This window comes from Zingiber officinale, chromosome 2A, assembly GCF_018446385.1.
Source record: "Zingiber officinale cultivar Zhangliang chromosome 2A, Zo_v1.1, whole genome shotgun sequence".
Lineage (NCBI taxonomy): Eukaryota > Viridiplantae > Streptophyta > Magnoliopsida > Zingiberales > Zingiberaceae > Zingiber > Zingiber officinale.
The window spans coordinates 159,501,714-159,524,689 of NC_055988.1; the positions used below are offsets into that span (position 1 = coordinate 159,501,714).

The window sequence follows — 22,976 nt, forward strand, 5'->3', positions numbered from 1 at the left end:
TGTTGGAAATTTCCAATGGAAATATAAATTCATTGGAAATTTCCAACGAATCATTTTTTCGTTGGAAATTTCCAACAAAAATAAAAATTCGTTGGAAATTTTCAATAAAAATATAAATTCGTTAAAAATTTCCAATGAATCATTTTTTCGTTGAAAATTTCCAACAAAATTTGATTTTCGTTGGAAATTTCCACCGAATTCTTCTTTTGGTTGAAAATTTCCAACGAAAAAAATGATTCGTTGGAAATTCCCAACGAATATGTATTTTCGTTGTGGAAATTGTATTTTATAATTTTTGCAACAAATAATCATTTGTCGCAAATCTGTTTGCAACGAATATGTTTTTTTGTTGCTATTTGCAACAAATTTGGGGTTCGTTGCAGATTTTTCTACCGACATTTCCAACGAATATTTATTTTCGTTGCAAAATTTCCAACGAATTTTGCAGCGAATATTGTTTTCGTCGCAAAATTTCCAATGAAGTTTCAATTTTTCATCACAATTTTTTGGGACGGCGTATTTGCAACGAATTTTTTTCGTCGCAATTCCAATTTCCAACGAATTTTTTTTTAAAAAAATTTGTTGCAAAATTCATCCCTAAGTGACAGTATTTTTGTAGTGTTTTTTTCTGTTGTATTTTTTGTGCAAAAAACAATTTAATGGTTTTTCTTAATTTTTTGGATAATTTAAAAAGGAATGTGCTTATGGACGGTCAAGTGTTGATCGAATCAGCACACAACAATAACATAAGCTAAAGAAACCATTGTCACTCACTGTCCCTCTTTGAAAGCAATCAATTTCATGGAGGGTACCGTAGATGATATTCATTTCCATCTTCATCTTCCTCTTTTAAATATGTCTCACATCCTACTATATTTCTTTAATTTTGTATGTATCAAGGTTCTATTCATATAGTTCTTAGAAAGTGACCGATTTACTTTAATTGAGCTAGAAGTTAATTCTTGACGGTATATATCATTGGAAAAAAAATCTTTTTCATCCTATAGTCACTTGACAGTCGGTTATAAGTTGACATCATGATTTACCTTCCTTTATATAATTTAGGGATAAATTATTAGAGATGTTTAGGATAAACGTAATTATCTTTTATTAAAAAAAATTATTCATATATAATTGTGAAGTATAAATCATCATACAAATTCAATTCGTCTTGTTCGATGGTTTATCATATAATTTTATGCAAGTTCTATTATCATATATCGATGATTACATACTAATATGCTGAATTTGATCACAACAATTTTTTTCTCAGTCTTCCACAATCTAACATCATGTATTTTTTGGGGTCTTGGTAATTGTTGTTTGTTCTCAAATTTAATTGTCTTGAAATCGACCATTGAATATTTTCTCCAGCGAGTGGCTAGTCTTATTATCACATGCTGCTGCTTTTTAGTTTCTTGTGATTTTTTCAGATAATGCAACTTTTAATTTTCTTTTTGCAACTCGTTTTTTGATATATACATTCTTTTAGCATAATATTCCAATGTGATGTACTGATATCAGCAACCCAGTCTTCTGAACTATTATTGTCAATCTTAGATTTAGGTTCAAAGTTTCTTTTACTCACTGCATGAAATTTTTCTGAAATCACAAGAACCCTGCAAGAAATAGCTATGGAATCAAATTACATGGTGGATCATATATTTCTTTCTTCAATAATCGTAATAATCGAGTGATAAAGCGTTTTCTTTAGAGAATGTTGTTTAAATTGTATGAATTATAGCAAAATAAAATTGCAGAACTTTGATATAATTTTAATATTAAACAGTACGTCCTCCAGAATGGTACAAGACTTCAATGTATCAATTTCTGAAAGATGTTCAGTTATAAAACTTTGAAAATATTATTTTAAAAATAAAATCACGGTTGGAGGATGAAAATTTCTCAATTTCAAGGTCTCTGAAAAGTAACCAAACAAAATCAATAAAAAAATAACAAAAATCCTCCAGAAATTCAGATTTTATAAATTTATTTGTCAAAAACATATAGAAATTCAAGATTTTTTTGAAAAAAAAAGAAAATAATAATTAAAAACATTTTCAGCACAGTAAAAAAAAAATATCATCATGGTCACCAACATATCATACATCATAAACAATAACAATCAAGTCTTATCTCACTAAATAAAATTAATTATATAAATCTTTCTAAATTATTGAACTCTATCTCATATTATATCATCATCTATATTTAAATAAATTTTAACATACCTTATAATTCTTAACTAAGTTTTTTTATTTTCTTCTTTATTTGAGGTGTATTTATTATAATTTCACATCGCCTAACTAAAACATTTATTAACCATCCAAATACATATAGTCTTAAATGTCTCTCGAAATTTTCCTCAATAGATACAATTTAGGCTTTCCAATATTTTTATTTCTAATTATGTTCATCCTCATATGTCCACACAACCACCTTAACATCCTCATCTCTCCAACTTTTATTTCCTGTTCATGTGCTCAAGTCATAGCTCAACATACATATCATAAAAAAAAATTCTTGTAAGAATGTCACAATTTGATTGATGCAAAACAAAATGAGGACAGATTAATACAGAAAAATAATTAACAAGATTAATACAAGCGGAAGAATGTTTTTATCAAAGCAAATATGGAAGAATGTATTATTATTTGATGGTTTACTTGTTTTCAACTGGATCAGTAAATCTTACTAAAATGTTGGTATTAACAAGCGCAAGTTGTTGTCATATATGGTTTACAACTTCAAACCAGAATGAATGGCCACCACACCACCAACTAGATTCTCATACTCCACTGACTGAAAGCCGGCATCGACGATCATCTGAGCAAATACATCCTGCACAAACAGAACTTTGGTAAATATCATGCATCAAACAAGACGTCTTTGGTTATTCATTTTGTTTTTGAACTCTTCTTTTCCTCTCAAAACGCAACCTACGTTTATTTTAGCATTATGAAGCACACGCAAGCACACACTCTGACAATAGGATAGCCTATTGAATTGAGGGGATTGCCTCTTAATCATGCAATGCCTAGAGTTGAACTTAAAACTTATCGTGCCAAACTCTTTTTCAATCCTTCTTGCTGAGGAAGGTTAGTTTTGATTGCTGTTTAAATGGTGAGATTATTCATCACCTAATGTTGATAAACCAAAAGAACTATGGCATACCTAATTTCAGTATGCCTAGCATGGACCTCAAGGGTTCAGCAGGCAAGGGGGAAAAATTAAATGTTGTACCAAATAAGAAGTGCTTTCATAAGGATTGATGACATAATCGAGGGGCCTAGAACTGATCTAAAATCATTCTCGACATAAATTCAATATAGTTCCGAGGATTCAAGTCAACACTACATAACTAGTTACTCAGAGGTGTTGTAAAATGAGACAACAAATACACAAGGCATTTGTGAATATGAACAGCTTAGGAAAAACAAAAAAATCACCAGTTTCGGAAACTGTCGGATGCTCTCAACTAAGTATTGGTAAGACTCTTTGTCTCCAGCTACAAGTCCCCCCATAACAGGAATTATCGAAAAAGAATGATAATCATATCTGCAAAAAGGGCTTCTTTGAGTCAAGCAAATAGACTAGAACATGAAAAAAAAAAAAAAAAAAAGTTTTATCTTCACTTTAACAAAGAAGGCAGCATACATTTTGGTAGTCATTAACTTGATGAACAAAAGTAGATTGCATTTCAAAAGTGATCCGGCGGTAAGAATGGGGGACCCACAGATGGGGTCTCGTCCGAGCAGAACCAGAGATTACCCAGCCAAAGGTTTGGGTTTCTGACGCCAAAGCAGGAGAACCGGAGCCGAGTGGCCGAGCGGAGGTGTCCGCTCGGCCGAGGACAGAGTGACCGAGCGGAGGTGTCCGCTCGGCCGGAATCGTGGCGAGGGAACAGTGGTTAGCCGAGCGGCCTATTCGCTCGGCTCGAGATATGGTATGTCAGCAAAGGCATGATGATTAGACTGTACGCAAGATGTCACTATTAAAGGCCCCACCATCACGTCACGGAAAGGTTGATACAGTAGCAGTATGGTCTTATGGATGCCCTTTTGACAGGCTCACACCTAGGTATGGTCGAAAGCAGGTGATTGCTTCGATTGGTGTGCCCAGGCTCCTTCGAGAGGTCTATATAAGGCCTCCACTTCTTCAACCGGAGGTACACGAGTCTACATTTTCTAAGCCACTCTCTTATTCCTTCGCCTAACTTGAGCGTCGGAGGGCCGTCGCCGGGACACCACTCCCCCCGGCTCGGTTTTGTTGCAGGTTCGCCGGAGCACTCGAGGATACAGCAGGGAGCGCCACATCCCCAGCGTCCATTGATCCCGGTTCGGACAGGATCAATTTGGCGCCGTCTGTGGGAACACACCTGCATCCGAGTAGAGGCAATGGACGAGGCTGGAAGACTACATACCGTGACACTCTCACAAGAAGAGTTGGACGCTATAGTCGAGGCGAGGGCAGCCAAGATAGTGGCGCAGCAAAAGGAGAAAGCACAGGCTGAGCGAGCGCAACAGCAAACAACCTCGGCTTCAGCAGGCCGGGCGGCGCAAGCAGACCGCCCGGAATATGTTTCAACAGGAGGGTTCCCTCAGACACTCTTCCGTACTCCCCCAGAAATCGCGCCCGCTCACGGGGAGCAAGGATCTTCATCCGATGAGCCTCCCGTTCGGGATCATAGGAAGGGCAAAGCTCCCCGAGCGAACGCACCGCCCGAGCAGGTTCACCGACAGTTCTCTGAAGCCATACATCGGGATCCGTTACCAAAATACTATACACCACCGCCGATCGGAGCTTACAAAGGGACGACCGACCCCGACAATCATTTGGGGAAGTTCGACAGCATCGCCACCTTGCATCAGTACTCCGATGGCGTAAAGTGCCGGGTATTTCTCACCACTCTATCGGAATCTACACATAGGTGGTTTCGGAGGTTGCCGGACGGCTCTATCACTAGTTTCCAGGAGTTCCGAACGGCATTTCTTCATCACTTTGCGAGCAGCCGACGTTATCAAAGGACAAGCGTCAACCTGTTCACCATCAAACAAGAACCAAGAGAATCTCTCCGGGCGTATATACAGCGATTTAATCAGGTAGCGATGGACATCCCCATAGCCACCTCGGAGACAATGGTAAACGCCTTCACGCAAGGCCTCGCGGAAGGGGACTTCTTCCGCGCGCTCATTCGCAAACCGCCCAGAGACTACGACCACATGCTACACCGGGCAAATGAGTATATAAATGTGGAAGAGGCGGAGGCTGCCCGACGGAAGGGAACTCATGCCGAACGTCCGGCCCATGCCGAATGGAAGCAGCCCGCTGCCCATCAGCCACCAAGGGGACCAAGAGTTGAGAAATCCCGGGCACATCATGCGAAGTCCCCGGTGGTCCAAGAGGTAGCGGCCGAGCGGTCAAAGATGAAGAAAAAGAGGGTATGGACCCCAATGTTTTGCTCTTTCCATAATACTGACTCCCACAACACCCGCGACTGTCGGGGCCTGCCTTCAATCACCCATCCCGTACGACGGGGTGGCCCTCGTCGATCGCCTTCACCCGGCCGATGGCAGCGGCATCAAGAGTCCGGTCGGCGAACATATAGAAGATCTCCCAACAGCTTCCTCCAAGGCATGAAGATCGCTCTCGAAGGTCCAATGAGCGACCTAGGCGGTCCGCTCGGGAAGAGGAGAAACAACACCTCCGGGAGAAATCAATATTATGCGGGTGGGACGGGGAGAGATTCACAGGCGAGAAGGCATCGCCGGCCTCGAGAATCCATGAGGTGGGTTGCGGCCAAGAAAAGCGGCGGACCGAGATCGGTTTGGGCCCAAGGATCTTGAGGAGTTGAAGTGCGCGTGAGGATGCCCTTATCATCAAAGCGGTGATAGCCAACTATACCATCCACCGTATCTTCATTGACACTGGCAGCTCGGTCAACATCATCTTGAAGAAGGTCAACTACCAATCGATCAAGCCGAGCTGCCCATGTGACCCCCCTACGGGTTTCTGGCAATGAGGTTCTTCGGTCGGACGGTGGGTAGCTATATCCTTAGGGAAGAACCGCTCGGAGAGCGAGGACAACAAACTTTGTGGTGGTCGACTCCCTTCATCCTCTGACGTGATCTTGGGGCGGCCGGCGTTAAATTTCGAGTGCGTGTCGATGTTCTATCGAAGATCAAATTCGGTCGAGGACAAAATCGGTGAAGTACGAGGAGATCGGTTGGCCGCTCGGAAATGCTATGTGGAAATGGTCGAGTCATAACGCGCGAAAGGCTCCACGGATCGAGGTACACGCCATAACCGAGAAACCTCCTGCTTTAATTTATGATGAAAAGGAGGAGGTTCAGATCCATCCGAGCCAATCGGAGGCTACAACCTTTATTGCCACCGACCGGAGGACGAACAGAAAGAAGAAGTGGTCAAATGCCTCCGGATGAATCATGACGCTTGGTCGACGCATGAGCTGCCCGGTGTCTCCCCTAGCATAGCCCAACATAAGCTTCACGTCCGGCCGGACGCTCGGCCAATAAAACAAAGGAGAAGAGATTTGATGTCGGCAGAATATTATCATTCGGCGGAGGTAGAAAGGCTCTTAGAGGCCACATCTGGAGGTTCAATTCCCAAGTGGTTAGCAAATGTGGTGCTCGTCTCAAGCCGGCAACAAATGGGTGTGCATCGACTTCAGAGATCCGAACAAAGCTTGCCCGAAGGATTTCTACCCCGAATCGACCAGCTCGTAGATTCTACGATCGGATCGAGCTTATATGTATCTTTGGACGCCTACAAGGCTATCATCAATGCCGCTCGCCCGGAGGATCGGAAAAAGTTAGCTTACCGGACGGACGTATTGCTATCGGTGATGCCGGATGAAGAATCTTGGAGCAACATATCAAAGATTGATGAATAGGGTCTTCCACGAGCAAATCGGACACAACCTGGAGGTCTATGTAGATGACATCCTCATCAAATCCTTCCGAGCGGCCACTTTATGCAAAGATATGGAAGAAACCTTCCGTACACTCAGAAAATATGGGGTCAAGCTAAATCCTCACAAGTGTTTGTTCGGCGCCAAAGGAGGACGTTTCTTGGGCTATATTGTGACCGAACGGGGTATTGAAGCTAATCCTAGCAAGGTGAAGGCTCTTCAGGACATGCCACCGCCCAGAAACATGAGGGAAGTACAGAGGCTGACCGGTCGGATTACAGTGCTATCACGTTTCATCTCCAAGACTGCCGACCGGAGCCTTCCGTTCTTCAAAGTCCTCCGCAAAGCTACAAAGTTCCAATGGAATGAAAACTGCGATCGGTCCTTTGAAGAACTGAAGACGTACTTAAACTCCCTACCTGTGCTGGCCAAGCCAGCTGTCGACGAACTGTGGGATCAGCGTTAGTCCGGTCGGGAGGTGAGGAGCAACCTGTATATTTCCTTAGTCATATCTTGAAAGATGTTGAAACCCGCTACACCGGACTCGAGAAGTTGGCCTTTGCTCTGATCCTGGCCGCTCGGAGACTTCGTCCTTATTTCCTGGCGCACACGATTATCGTCAAGACCAATAGCCCGTTGGGACAAGTGCTTTTAAATCCAGAAGCTTCCGGACGGCTCATCAAATGGACAACCGATCTAAGCGAATTTGATATCCAATATCAACCCCGCTCGACTATCAACGCACAAGCCTTAGCCGATTTTGTGACAGAGGTGCAGGACCCGGAACCCGAAGCTGTGTGGAAAGTGTTCGTGGATGGATCGTCCACTAGACACGGGAGCGGAATTGGCATAATTTTGCTGTCCCCACAAGGAGAGCGGATGCAGCTCTCCGTCCGGCTAGATTACCGAGCGACCAACAACGAAGCAGAATATGAAGCCCTTATTGCTAGATTGCAGGCCGCTCGGCACGTTGGAGCCGTCCGGGTCATCCTCTATTCAGATTCCCAGTTGGCTACTCAGCAAATCTCGGGGATTTTCGAGATAAATAGTACAAGGCTCAAGCTCTACGTGGAGGCTATTGAAAAACTTAAGCTCAACTTTAGGGAGATGATTATTCAGAAGATCCCCCGGGCGGAGAATCAAGTGGCGGATGAATTGGCCAAGCTGGCAAGCGCGTTATACCCGGTCGGCTCTCAGAAGCCGATCGAGCAAGTATCTTTAGTAGCACATGTCGATCAGATGGAGGGCATCACATACCCGAGCGACTGGAGGACAACTATTGTGGAGTTTTTGCGCTCGGGAGCTACCCCCTCCGACCGGGAAGGAGCTCATTTACTGAAGAGAAGGGCTAGTCGGTTCACCCTCGTAGGAGATCAACTCTAAGAAGGCCTTCTCCGTTCGCTCCTAAAATCGTCACGGAAGATCTGAGTACATCCTTGAGAAGTGCACCAGGTTCGTGCGGTGGACATCCAGGTGGACGGTCGTTAACCAGGAAGATTCGCTAGCCGGGTATTTTTGGCCAACACTTCGAAAGGATGCTGCTCGGACCGTTGCAAATTGTCTATCTGTCGAAATATCACACATGTCCCACCGGCGATGAGATGAAAGCATCAGCGTGGCTGCCGTTCGACCAACGGGGATGGACATCATGGGACCCTTCCCCATGGCAGCGGAAGTTCTTATTGGTGGCGGTCGACTACTTCTCAAAATGGGTAGAAGCTGAGCCACTTGCAAAAATATCCGAGCAGATGGTTAAAAAGTTCATATGGCAAAATATCATTTGTCGCTTTGGCATCCCAAGATGACTCGTCTCCGACAACGGACGTCAATTCACTGGGAAGCTGCTCAGGAAGTGGTGCGAAAGTTATGGCATCGAGCAGCACTTCACATCGGTGGCATACCCCCAGAGTAACGGTCAAGCCGAGGTAACCAACCGAGAGATTCTCAAAATTTTACGGGCTCGGCTCGACCATGAAGGAGGCAGCTGGGTAGACGAGCTGCCGGGCGTCCTATGGGCTCTCCGCACGACACCAAAGGAGGGAACGGGCGTCACTCCATTTCACTTGGTATATGGAGGCGAAGCAGTCATCCCGATTGAAGTTGGGGTGGAGTCCGTTCGGGTACAAAATTATGATGAAGATAACGCCGAACGGAGGAGCATGGAGCTAGACTTGGTCGAAGAGGAAAGAGCTAAAGCGTCCGTCCGGCTGATGGCGTACCGGCAACGTATGAAACAGAACTACAACCGGTGCGTGATCCCCAGAGCCTTTCAAGTAGGCGACCTAGTTTGGAAGAAAGTCAAGCCGGTCGGAGATGTCGGCAAGTTGGAAGCTCCCTGGGCAGGACCCTTTGAAGTGGTCGAGAAGCTCCGTTCGGGCGCTTATTACCTCAAGGATGCGGAAGGTCGGATGCTGGATCGGCCATGGAGTGCAAATCACCTTCAGCCATATAGAGCTGGGTGAGAGGTGCGCTTTTGCTCTATTTTGTGTAAATTCAAAATAGCTGTACTCCTTTTATCGCAGGAAACAAATTGTTCCCAAGGCATCCTGTTCATACCGAACGGTTGGTTATCCGAAGGCCCGTGCCGCTCGTGGAGGTAAGTGCTCAGACCAGCGCTCGACGAAGGCCCTCGGTAGGAGGTATATTATCGAGCCAAAGGCTCGATTCAAGACCGTGGTTCGGCCGAAGCGTTGTCCAAATTAGGCTTAAAAGCCCGACGAGCTCCGTAAAGATCGAGAGCCGCGCCGGCTATAAGACCGACGAGCTCGGTCGTTAAAGATCGAGAGCCGGGCCAAATATCCGCGTCGACGAGCTCCGTCGTTAAAAATCGAGAGCCGCGCCGACGAGCCCCGTCGTTAAAGATCGAGAGACGGTCCGGCGTCTATAAACCCTCCGAGCGGAAGACCATCTAGCCCAGACGTTAAACCGTAGAGACGAGCCGGCGTCTATAAATCCCCGAGCAGAAGACCGACGAGCTCCGTCGTTAAAGATCGAGAGCCTCGCCGACCGGCTATAAATATCCGTGCCGACGAGCCCCGTCGTTAAAAATCGAGACGGTCCGGCATCTATAAACCCTCCGAGCGGAAGACCGTTTAGCCCAGACGTTAAACCGTAGAGACGAGCCGGCGTCTATAAAAACCGAGCGGAAAACCGACGATCACCATCGTTAAAAATCGAGTCGGTCCGGCGACTATAAATACCCCGGGCGGACGAACGAATATCAGAGAATTAAGTATTAAAACATTTAGGCCCGCTCGGGCGTTGGTCCTTCGATACTTGGCGTTTGTTGACTTCACACAGGTTAGATACGTGCAGAGCGAGTAGGCCCTCCCGCTCGGACTTTGTTTAATGGGTTAAGCTGATCGGCCGCGTGACGGAGAACACTTAGAGCATGACTGACTCTAAGCATAAGCGTTAAGCAAACAGAAGAATATTATGGATAATGATCAGGAAGACGCAAGCAGAGACATAATTGCATTAAAGGGAAAGCATGCCGAACGGCAAGTACAAAAGGTTGCGCTGGGCGTAAGAAACGCAAAAACAAGATAGAGACGAGGAACACTCTTCACTCAGGGTCTTCGAAGTTGAAGAAACCGTCCGGAATGTCGTCTATCATGGCCGCCAGATCGGAGGCGGGAATGTGCATTCCCGCAGGGAGATGGCCACCCTTCTTCAAGTAGGCCATAGTGACCTTAACGGCCTCGGCAAAGGTTGAAGAGACGCTGCCGCCAAACCTTTCGCCGAACCTGACGTGCAGTAGCCAGACGACTCGGCTCCTCTTCCTTGTACTTTCTGAGCGCCGCCCGGGAGGTAATTAGTGAATCTTGGAGAACTTTCTGGTCAACCTCCGCTTTAGTGCGTTCAGCTGAGCGCCCATCCCGTTCGGCAGTTAATTGGGCTTCCAGCTCCTTAGATCGCTGATCTAGAGCTCGGACTTCAACTTTCATCTTGTCCAGATCAGCGATCGCCCGCTTCTTCCGGCTACTGGCGCGCTTCACGTCTGCGTCGCGTTTCTTCACCAAGCCTTCAAGTCGAGCCATACGTAGCGGTCGGCCTTCTCGGCCTCATGAGCTTGTTTCTCCTCGTAGATAGACCCCGAGACTTGGAGTTTTCCATGAGATCCTCCTCGGCCGTAGATGGCTAGTGGCAATTTGCTCGACCAATCCGTAAGTGAAATAATAAAATCGGGAACCAAGCGGTAGCATGGCGCAGAAGAAATTTGAACCTACCGGTGGCTGCTGCGTGTGGTTATCGCCGAGGCGTCGTGAGGGCCAACCAACTGGGCGTCCTCGAAAGTTTGGCGAGCGGACCCGTCAAGGTTATTTCATGAACGGGCTTGATGGCTGATCGGCGACAATAAATATTCCTCCGATGGGAATCGAAGGGTAGTCTTGATGGTCGGGTGGCCAGCCAGCCGCGGTCACCTGTCCCGAGGACTCCCTATGGTTGAAGTAACCGTCGTAAGTGACGACGAGTCCGTGGAGGAGAGCCAGAGGGTGCGGTGGGCGAGGCCACGGGGTCTGATCTGCGACGGCGTGCGATCGGGCGATGTCGATCGGCGCCCGTGGTTCGCCCTCTTGGGTCGGTGGAAGGTGGAGTCTCTTCGACGCTTCCGCCGAACTTCGAGCAGTGAATCCCTACTGGGGACTCCGGCTCGGAGCGGAGGAAACAGGATCCGCCTCAACCTCCGCTGAGCCGGATTGGGCAACTTCTGTTTCAGGGGCGCTCCTGCATCTGCCGGGCGGTGGGATAAGACCGCTCGGCGAGTTCTTTTTGGTAGCCGCCTCAATTTCCACGGCCTCTTAAGATTGACGGTAGCCTTGGCGCCACATGACTTCACTGCGGTGGAAGAAATTAAAATCAGTTAGACAAAAAGGCGAAGGGAGTAAAGAGTCCTTACCCATGCGGTAGGGAGATTGGCCCGAACGGAGATAATCCAAAATGTACAACACCCCTTAAGAAGCAACTGGTCGATTTTGTACCACTGACTGGACAGCCGGTTCGCCGCATGAAGGTAGGCCGGATTGCGGCTGGGTCGGCACAGCGGTCTGCCATTTGGTTCGGAATGCTGGCCGCTCGGGAAGTTGTATATAGAAGAAGAACTCCCTCCAGTGCTTGTTGGAGGTCGGCATGTTCTCAAAAAATTTGAAGCCTATTCTACTTTGGAAAATAAAAGTACCCAACTCGGATTGTTTGGGGTAGAAGAAGTAGTGGAATATTTTGGGGTCAAGTGGGATACTGTGCAGCCTAAAGAGGACGACCACCCCGCTCAGTAGCCTAAAGGAATTCGGCACAAGTTGGCCGAGCGGGATGCGGAAATAATTACAAACTTCCAAAATAAATCTAAGGCCGCCCTGGAATTGGTCCAGAAAAAAACAAATAGTACCGATCGGCGGGTTATGGGGCCGGTCGGTCGGGTCGGCTACAACTATTTCATGGTCGTTCGGGATCCCGTAGGTCCTAACAACGCGCCGGGCGCGCTCCTCATCAAACCTACTCTCCATACTCATATACCACGGACCGTGAACCTCGGTAGCGGGTGCAGAAGTGCTCGCCATGACTAAAGAAGGGAAGGAAGCCTAGCAATACTCGGAAACAAGGGGACGAGAGAAGAGAAGAAGCTTACTGAGGGAAGATCAAAGGAAAGAATCCCCAGGAACTCGAAAACCGTCGGAAAGCAAGCACTGGGAGTCGCCGGAGTAAGCTAGCAGCAGGCAGCTTCGACAGAGGACGCGTGATGAAACAGAGAGTGCGGCGTGAAGGCCAGAACGAGGGCCTTATACAAACGAGACCGCTCAGCCTCGTCCGTCGGAAGCAGGGCACAAGAGGCGAGGTCATCATCTAGCCGTTCATTTCAAAACAAAGGGCGTCCCATCGTACGGAGCGTCACCGCCACTAGAGACGAGCCACGTGGTGCTCTGTCACCGAGCGCAATTAATGCGCCCATACCGCGCACGCTTCGGCTAAATGAAAAAGACTTGCGCGATTTTCAAGAGGATTTAGACAAGCAAACATCCACGTTGGGTGCCAAGGCATACAAAGCGAAGAGCCGAGAGGCTAAATTTGGCATTAGGGCCGAACGACTCAAGGGATATCAGCAGCAGCGATAAGGCGACGACCGCCCGCTCGGACACACAGTCCAGTCAGTCGGACTCATTGCCTCCTTCGACTAGACTTGAAGGGGAGGCAAGTGATCCGGCGGTAAGAATGGGGGACCCACAGATGGGGTCCCGTCCGAGCAGAACCAGAGATTACCCAGCCAAAGGTTTGGGTTTCTGACGCCAAAGCAGGAGAACCGGAGCCGAGTGGCCGAGCGGAGGTGTCCGCTCGGCCGAGGACAGAGTGATCGAGCGGAGGTGTCCGCTCGGCCGGAATCGTGGCGAGGGAATAGTGGTTAGCCGAGCGGCCTATTCGCTCGGCTCGGGATATGGTATGTCAGCAAAGGCATGATGATTAGACTGTACGCAAGATGACACTATTAAAGGCCCCACCATCACGTCACAGAAAGGTTGATACAATAGCAGTATGGTCTTATGGATGCCCTTTTGACAGGCCCACACCTAGGTATGGTCGAAAGCAGGTGATTGCTTCGATTGGTGTGCCTAGGCTCCTTCGAGAGGTCTATATAAGGCCTCCACTTCTTCAACCGGAGGTACACGAGTCTACATTTTCTAAGCCACTGTCTTATTCCTTCGCCTAACTTGAGCGTCGGAGGGCCGTCGCCGGGGCACCCCCCCCGGCTCGGTTTTGTTGCAGGTTCGCCGGAGCACTCGAGGATACAGCAAGGAGCGCCACATCCCCAGCGTCCATTGATCCCGGTTCGGACAGGATCAAAAAGAAATCTACAACTTATGGGGAAATTTGCAAAAAGTAATTCAACCGTTTTTACTTACAGCTCTTTGAAGATAGGAAACTCAAAATGACTTAATTCTAGGCATAAGAACCTGCCTCCTTTTTTCAGTACCCTGGAGAGCATAGAAAATGATATTATTAGAAAAATGTCATCAGAGGAATACTTCTATCGCGAGCAAACAATCCATTTTGAATATCATCATAGATACAATATTTTCATATAAACGATCATTTCATTATTCCACTAAATATTGACTTTTAATAACTACAGAACATATCCATTTCTCAACAAATGTCTGTCTCCACCAAAAAACTTGGATGATTTAAAAGAAATGCTAATTTTGAGTAATACATGTTGCTTCAAAAAGCGCACCTATAGGCTTCTGCAAGAGCTTTCTCAATGTGTGTTACATTTCTAATACCAAATCCAATCGTGTAACCATCCATTGACCCACCCTCAAAACTCAATGCTTCTACATCTCCTTCCACAAAATGCAGATAGCTGCTGTTTGTATATCCTACATAATGAAAATAAGTATGTAGTAAAAAAAGAGACAGTCACAAAACAATTTATAAATTAAGCTCCAATAATATGGTATACATACCTCTCTCAATAGCACGCTTCTTGCCAATATTCAACATATTTGGGTTAATGTCACATATAAAGATTTGTGTTTGTCCTTCTGTTTCAACAAAACTGTCATGCATGACTTTATGACTAACACCTCTAATACTTTCCAACACGCAGAAAGCTATATCCCCTGCGTAAGATGCAATAAGCACACTAAGGCCTACAATTCTTCATGTCAACTAAAGAAGAGTTGAGATATAGAGTTCCTAGATCAACATACATTAGTTAAGATGAAGAAATGACAATGTGAAATAACTGAAGGAAAAGGAAAAAAAAAACCTAATTATGCATATTCTAAAATGAAGACAAATGCTAGTAATGTAAAATACAATATATATTATATAAATCCATATAAACAATTACAGTCATTGTTCGAGAACAATCTTTGCTTTAGTACTGTCATTGCCTCAGTGGTGGGAAAGGCTGAGGAGCTCATGGTGGTAGTGTTTGTTAGTCATAAAGAATAGTTCCTTAATCTCTGCTCTAGTTGAATGCATTTATGTTGATAACATCAACAATTACCTGTGCCACCAGCTACATCAAGATGCTTCATCCCAGGAAAAGGACCTAGCTTTGAAATCAATCTTAATTTTCCTCAAAAGAATGCATTGCTCAATTAAGAAGAATCTAATTGCAGGATCATAAATCAAATGAAAAGTTGTAAAAAGGACCCCAACCTATCTTTCCACAATCTGTGCAATCCCACACTCATCAAATCATTCATCAAATCATACTTAGAAGCCACGCTACTAAAGACATTGCCGACCAATTTTCTTTTTTCTTCTTCGCTGACTTTTGTAAATCCTGCATTAGATACCACATTATTAACAAAAGAACAAAAAATTCATATGGTCGGATTCATAGGAAAAAAGAGTTATTTGTGTTAATGGGGAAATTACAAATTTATGCATCTTTGAAATATGATACTTTTGAAATGATTTCTTCATGTTTCCATGGAATTGTACCTTGGTAATTTTTGAGCTTTTCAAGAAACAAAGAGAATGCATGAACTATTCATTTATTCCTTCCATCTTGAAAGAATAAATTCATGCAAGTTGGATGAATTCAGACTTTGTGAGGCTAAAATCTCAATCAAATCCTATACATGAAGAGGTGGATATTAGAGGAAGTTTTAATGCCTTCAAGTCTGAAAAATGAAGTAAATGATGGAAAATGCTCACTACCATCAATGTAGATATTAATACTAAGATGCATTCTTTCAGTTTGTTTCCTATAATTGTAGATAAAATGTCACCTTAAAAATCACATGAACTTGATTGTGTTAGTTTGATAAGATAGTGATGCATTTCTTTTGCAGTTATGACACAGTACTAAAATCAGAATATGGATAAGGGTCATAAGGAAATAGTTGCTGCCAATATAAACATACTTCATTACATGTCATGAAAACATTGGTCTCTCAACTGATTAACATTACAGCAGATCATGTTTAATCAATCATGAAGACAAGTGGAAAAGCAGATAAAATCAATTCATCTCCCAAAATATATATGCATAATTCTAGACAAACTGTGATGCATCAGGCTTAGTCAATAGGGAAGACATAAGTGTACTGAAAAATCAATTCAGTTTGACTGTATTATAAGTTATACCATTCCAGCAATATAACGTCAGATCGTTGGATTAACAATACACATTCTACAGTGTCTTGTATCATTCTTCCGAAATACACAGCATATCGAATATGTTTCAGAAGATCTACAAGTTCTAATTGACCAAGACATGATTTGTTAAAATCTTCACAAACTTGATCTTTTTTAAATTTATAGCATGTAAAGTAACACATCTCATTGATTTACTGTGTCTGTATCACACCAAGCATCATAAGAGTGTAGATCAGCACGAAGCAAATAAGAACAGAATAATTCAAGTGTTTCATAATTCCAACTTACTTTTTAATTACCATGGAAGGAGAGCAATCTCATAAGAAAATTTCACATGTTTGTCCAGCAAAGAGTCACAATGGACATTGTAAAATTCATCGGCCTCAGAAGGCATGTGTGAAAGTAAGATCAAGACAAGTGTCTTTTTAAATTGTTAGTGTCCCAAAATTATCCATAAAGGTGTTTCATAGACAATCTCTTTTGAGTGAACATGCTACTTCTAATTGATAAATTAGAACAATTTGCTTCAAAAAAATCTTCCCAATGCTTTGTCATTTGATTTTGACCCTTATTTAGTTAGCTCTTACAGATTTGGCTTTTCGGTAATGAGAACCTTTCTTATTGTTTTTATTAGCAACATTGGCTAAGCTATCTCCATACTAAACATTGGTACTTTTTACTAAAATTATGAGCTAATTACAAAGAGGCAACCTACTCACCATAACCTCAAGGTCCTCAACAAAGTTGAGTGGAGAGAATTTTTAATGAACGCGAGAAAATACTAAACTCTCAAGCACATCAAGCATTCAGCAACTGGATGACAAGCATCTAAAGTTTTAGACTTTGGTTGTTATACCCACAACCATCATTTTCCATAAACACTATTCTCAAATTAATCTCTTTTAACGTACAACGTGAGTGAAGATTACATATCCTATAGTTGTGCAGAGTCTAGGGTTCAGAACTATATGGTCACACATTAACTTAGCCACAATCCTATCAGACAATACCCAAAGAAAAGATGTCATGCGGTAAAAATTAAGAAAAATGTGCCTCAAAAAAAATAACAAATCAAAAATACCGAGATATCTTTGTAAAATTTTATATTTCATGCTAATTGAAATTGCAGAATTGAACATAAAATTTAAGCACATAAATTGAAATTAGGCATGGAAATAGAGAAGAATAATAAAAGCATGTTTGCATGATACCAAAGCTGGTTGCATGTGAATGGAGAAATGCAGCCCCTCGAGGAAGGAGGTGATTTTGACCATTGATTAATTTTCTGATGGACCTTTGCAATGCCATGATATGATTTTCCACGCTATTATCCCTCTTCAAATGATGAAACAAGAAAACAATGAGATAATTATTCTCTCCAAAAACAATAGATATGTAAAGAAAGAAGTACATAAACGATAGGAATGTGCTCTATTGTATGGAAAAGATAAAACTACCAAAACAACAATATATTTTCTTTGCTTCGGACAAGGTTAAAACAACTCAATTCTAAGACAGCAATCTCCTCTCTCATACTCACACATAACGCATGGGGTGTGTTGATGTTTTGTTCTCGTTTGTCTCAGGGTTACAATTTTTGAACATGTATATATTTACAAGTAAAGCGTACGAGACTCAGCATGTCAATCTTGCCAATATACTCAAATGAACTAATGTATGTTAAACTTTCCTACCTAGAGAAGGAAATCCATAAAATTGTCTATCACACAACATCCTCAATTAGTTGTCATACAATTTAAGCACAGAATCTGTAAATAATTGAGAAGTTGTCAGACAATATTAAATTTATGATCATTCAACCAAGTAAATATCAACTTGCGATAAGAGTTAGACGATGTATTTTTTAAGTCTACACGACTTACCTAACACAAATGATAGATAATTGTCATAAAAATAAAGTAAGAGCATTGAAAATCGGTTATTCACGCAACACACACATGCGTTGTAAAAAATGGTGACAAAATCAAATGTCATTCAAAAATATTCTTTTAATATCAGTCATTTGAGTGCTGAAGGAACATGGAGAGAAAGAAGAGCTTTTAACAAAAGGAGAATCAGGAGAAGGCGCATCAAATGACCGAGAAGAAAACAAAAACAACAAAGAGAGCCCCACCTGGGCTATGACGTGAACTTCCTCGATATAGTATCCTATCGACGACGATGGCGACCGTGATCTTGGAGAGATAGCTGATGGGATTACAGGATTGACCTAGGTAAGGAAAGAATATAGTATGTTTATAAAAAGACACCCAATATTATTTTACTTTTTGAAAAAATTCTAATTTTTATTTTTCTACTTAGAACACCCTTATATATAATTCTGTAACACCCTTACTTTTCGATAAATCTGTGTAAGGTGTTCTAAGTAGAAAAGTAAAAATTATGATTTTTTTCAAAAAATAAATTAATATTAGGTGCATTTTTATAAAAATATTCTATTCTTTCCTTTACCTAAGTCGATCTTGTACCTCTGTCGTCGATCGAATACTGTATCGAGCAAGTTCGCGCCTGCAGCCCAGGTAGGGCACTCTTTCTTGTTTTCGTATTCTTCATCCAGTATTTTTCTTCTCGATCATTTGATGTGTCTTCTCTTGATTCTCTTTCTGTTAAATGCTCTTCTTTCTCTCCATATTCCTTCAATCACTCAAAAGACTGATATTAAAAGAATAATTTCGAATGACATCTGATTTTGCCACTATTTTTTATAACACGCATGTGTTGATTGAATAACCAATTTTCAATGCCCTTACTTCGTTTTCATGACAATTATCTGTCATTCGTGTTAGGTAAGTCGTGTAGACCAAAAAATTACGCGTCTGACTCCTATCGCAAGTTGATATTTACTTGATTGAATGATCATAAATTTAATAGTCTGAACTTCTCAATTATTTACAGATATAGTACTTATGTAAAAATTGTACGACAACTAATTTAGTTATGCTATGTGATAGACAATTTTATGGATTTTCCTTCTCTAGGTAGGAAAGTTTAACGTACATTATTTCATTTGAGTATATTAGTAGGATTAGCATGTTGGGTCTCGTCTGCTTTACTTGTAAATATATACATACGGTCCAAAAATAATAACCATAAGACAAAAGAGAAGAAAACATGAAATTTGTGTGTGTGTGTGTGATGTTGTCCAAAAATATATACATGATACCCAAAAATATAATGAATTAAATTTTATTTGTTGACACATAGATCGATATAATTGATAACTTAGACATAAATGTTAATTTTAATTTGTTTGTTTTAAAACACAGGAAAAGAAGAAGATTGGAAGACGGAGAAATAAAGTGTCTGTCGAGGCAGAAGAGGACGATGATTTATGTTTGTAACTTTCCGTCCTTTTGTTACCTAATATGAACTCTTTGAACTATGATTTTTGTGTATGGTGGGTTGTTTTATGCATATGACTTGTATGAATATGTTTGTTTTATTTGTTTTTGTATAATTTTATTTTGGATATTTGTACTTGTATGAATATGACTTATTTGAATTAATTGTGTAGGATGTGTTGGTCTCTCTATTTGTTGTATAAGATGTGTTGGATTGTTTGATTGTTTTGTAGGATGTGTTTGATTATTTAATTATTGTGTAGCATGTATTGATTGTTTAATTATTGTATAGGATGTGTTTGAAAGTTTAATTGTTGTGTAGGATATGTTGGAATGTTTATTGTTGTGTTTATACAAAAATAGGTTTCATATGATTTGTATACGCAATAAAATGTAAAAAAAATAGGGCAAGTGCTGGTGAAAAAATAAGCCTTTTGTGACGAATTTTGTGACAAAAAATTTTATCGCAAATATATCGTAAATTCTCTGTGTATCTAAGATTTTGAAATTTTGCAACGAATTATTTTTCATCACAAATTTGCAATGAATTTTACGACGAAAAATAAATTTGTCGCAAATTTTACAACAAATATACATTATTTTGTCACAAAATTTGGCGAGAAAATGTCACAATAATAAGGTAAAAGGGCACCACCAAGTGTATCTTCTTGAAATGATTGGGCGGTGCGATGGTTAAGACATGGGGTGTTGCCACATGAGGTCTTGGGGTCGAAACTCGGCTTGACCGAGCATAACCTCCCCCATGTCTTGGCCATTTGCACTAATGGCTAGTAGTCACCCGTGATTTACCTCCTCCGTGTTGGCCTAGGGACGGGTTGGCGGGGGCGCTGGGGGCGAGCGAATCGCCTTTTGCCACATGAAATGATTGCTTTCAAGGAGGAATTAGAAGTGGCAGATGGTTTCTTTAGCTTATGATATTGTGGTGTGCTGATGTGCCTGTTTCAGATCAACACTTGACCTTCCATAAGCACACTCCCTTACTTCCCAAAGAATAAGTATCTGGAATATCCCCCAAAAAATACATAGAACATTAACATGAACATAATGATTAAAAAATAAAACATTAAATATGAACTTAAGTATCTTTGAGAGGAAAATAATGGCAGAGATAAAACCTAAGTTAAGTAATATTTCCCAATAACCATGATTTCGGGTGGACCCTTAGAAATTGATTTGTTTCAAAAAGGATTTTGAGTGGCAAATGATTTCTTTAGTTAATGGTATTGTTACATTTTTGATGTGCTTGTTTTAGATTTCCCAAAATCTTTTAGTGAGTACATCAATTTTTTTTTTTAATAAAAGGTTACATAAACATCTACCAAAAAATTAGAAAAATTAACGAACCAGGATCAGCTAAATTATACTCACATTACAAAAAACAGTTTAAAAACAAGAGCCATAGAATGAAGTTAAAATGAATGTCACCAAGTGTAATCTCCTTGAAATTGATTGCTTTCAAGGAGAGATTGCGAGTGGCAAATGGTTTCTTTAGCTTATGATTGTGTTATGTGCGGATGTGCAAGGTCGGATCAGCATCTGACCGTCCGTAAGCGCATTCGTATTTTCCCTTAACTTAATTCTATTCCATTAAAGTAATCTTACATAAAAGATCATAAACAAAAAAAAAAAAAAATCAAATAAACCTAAGTATCCTAGCATCAAAAACAGAAGAAAAAAAAAATTGCCTGGAATCAGATCAACACACCAAGCTATCATCTCTTTCAGAAGAACATACCGATCACGCATCGACATACTGTAAAATAATAATCTCATAAAACCGCATCACGTCCTCCATGAAACACCATCGACGCGAAGAAATAAGACGAGAATAAGAGTAGAGAATAGCATTACCACGGTAATCTCGAAGCCGAAGATTTTTGCGCCGCCGAAACTGCAGGTTGGTTTCTGCTCTTGAGCGAAGTGTGTGGAGGACGGAGCGAAGTGTGTTAATAGGTAAGGCGAGAGGATGGAGATGACGGCTAAATAAGGGCAACACGCGAACGGACACAACAGACGTACACAGTGTGTGGACGTAATCCAACGGTCAAGATGAGTCCCTGCGTCTCACTTTGGCCCCTGAAGTTTACATTATTTAAAATGCTCTCAGTTTCACACCCACCAAACAATCACTAATCTTTTCAAAACTTTTATAATTACACTCTTAATATTCACATAATCATTTCATTCGACAAAAGAAAAATATTGACAAGTGTATTTAAAATGGTTATACTTTAAAAATATTATCATTAGATATTTAAATTTTGAAGAGAAATAATATGAATAAATTCAACAGAATAGAATACAACAACAACCAAGAATAAAATAATGATCTAAATTAAAAAATTGGAAAATTGCCCTAAAATCTCCTACCATAAATAAAACTTTTACCCTTAGTAAAAAAAGTTATTTCTGCTTCTTACCAAATATATATGTTTTTTTTTTTTGGTGTATTGGAAAATATTTTAAAAATTTACATTCAAATTTTGGGGTTTTTTAATTTGGTTCAACCCTTTAGACACATAGGAAGTTTTACTTATGGTTAACAAGAACTTCTAAGAATGTGTCAAGTTAAGGGGAGTCTTGATTGAAAGATTAAAAGTACTTTTTAAAAAATTTATTTAAAAATTAGTTTTGTAAATCTTTAAAATTGAGTTTGAAAAATTATTTTATTAATTTTTTTATGAAATACACTTTGCTTTACAAATTTTTATGAAAATACCTTGAAAATTATTTTGAAAATTCACTATCAAAAAATTATTTAAACATTCAAAAGTTACCTTGACAACCAACTTTGCAAAATCAATCTGCAACACCACTTTTATATATATGTATATATATATATATATATATATATATATATATATATATATATATATATATATATATATATATATAATCTGCAACACCACTTTTATATATATATATATATATATATTTGAAATACTTAATTATGACTTTCAAATGTTATTTTTGGTGCAAAATCTAATCAAGAGTGATCTTAAGTTCATATTTTTTTGATATGTGTCATAGGGGGAGAGTAATCCTAAGTTAGAAGGGGGAAAGTAACTAATCTCTTTAATTTTGAGAATTATATTCACCCTTAAAGACCCAAACCTAACTTAAGAAAATTGTCAAACATCAAAAAGGGGGAGATTGTTGGTGCAATTAACCTCTAGGATTTCGATATTTGACAATGTACCCAAGTCTGGTCAGTTTGACTAAGGGTTAATCCAAACAAGACTTGATATTTGGAAGAGAGTAGTCTAGTCAAGACTAGATGACTAGCAAAAAGAAGTCCTAATTGGACATTAGGCAAAGTGGAAGTCCTGGTGAGTGAAGCTAGGCCCTAGTGAGTGAAGCTAGGTAATGGATGGAAGTCCTAGTGAGTGAAGTCAGGCTCTAGTGAGTGAAGCTAGGTAGTGGAAGTCCTGGTGAGTGAAGTCGGGCCCTAGTGAGTGAAGCTAGGTGGTGGAAGTCCTGGTGAGTGAAGTCGGGCCCTAGTGAGTGAAGCTAGGTGGTGGAGGTCCTGGTGAGTGAAGTCAGGCCCTAGTGAA

At 41.4% G+C, this 22,976-nt stretch overlaps 1 protein-coding gene across 2 annotated transcripts; it reads right to left on the reverse strand.

Annotated features, from left to right (window-relative positions):
* Positions 1-2,635: 2,635 nt before the first annotated feature.
* On the reverse strand, positions 2,636-21,368 carry LOC122042903 (2-methoxy-6-polyprenyl-1,4-benzoquinol methylase, mitochondrial-like). 2 transcript variants are annotated; one of them, XM_042603294.1, is made up of 10 exons: positions 21,274-21,368; positions 18,174-18,694; positions 17,251-17,374; positions 15,092-15,218; positions 14,937-14,998; positions 14,389-14,544; positions 14,157-14,301; positions 13,825-13,896; positions 3,450-3,558; positions 2,636-2,841 (listed from the first exon to the last, which is right to left on the reverse strand). In XM_042603294.1, exons 3-10 carry the CDS (start codon positions 17,345-17,347, stop codon positions 2,740-2,742), a joined length of 870 nt encoding a protein of 289 aa, XP_042459228.1. In that variant the 5' UTR covers positions 17,348-17,374; positions 18,174-18,694; positions 21,274-21,368; the 3' UTR covers positions 2,636-2,739. The 2 variants fall into 2 exon arrangements, with proteins under 2 accessions (XP_042459228.1, XP_042459229.1); XM_042603295.1 differs by lacking the exon at positions 13,825-13,896.
* Positions 21,369-22,976: the final 1,608 nt, after the last annotated feature.

Excerpts from the sequence above, each read along its gene's own strand:
- LOC122042903 (XM_042603294.1), bottom strand. The coding sequence starts at position 17,347 with ATGGCATTGCAAAGGTCCATCAGAAAATTAATCAATGGTCAAAATCAC. Across the intron at positions 13,897-14,156 it reads GCTCTTGCAGAAGCCTATAG|GGTACTGAAAAAAGGAGGCA; the intron begins GTGCGCTTTTTG and ends TATGCTCTCCAG. Across the intron at positions 3,559-13,824 it reads TTTCCTATCTTCAAAGAGCT|ATATGATTATCATTCTTTTT; the intron begins GTAAGTAAAAAC and ends CCCTTTTTGCAG.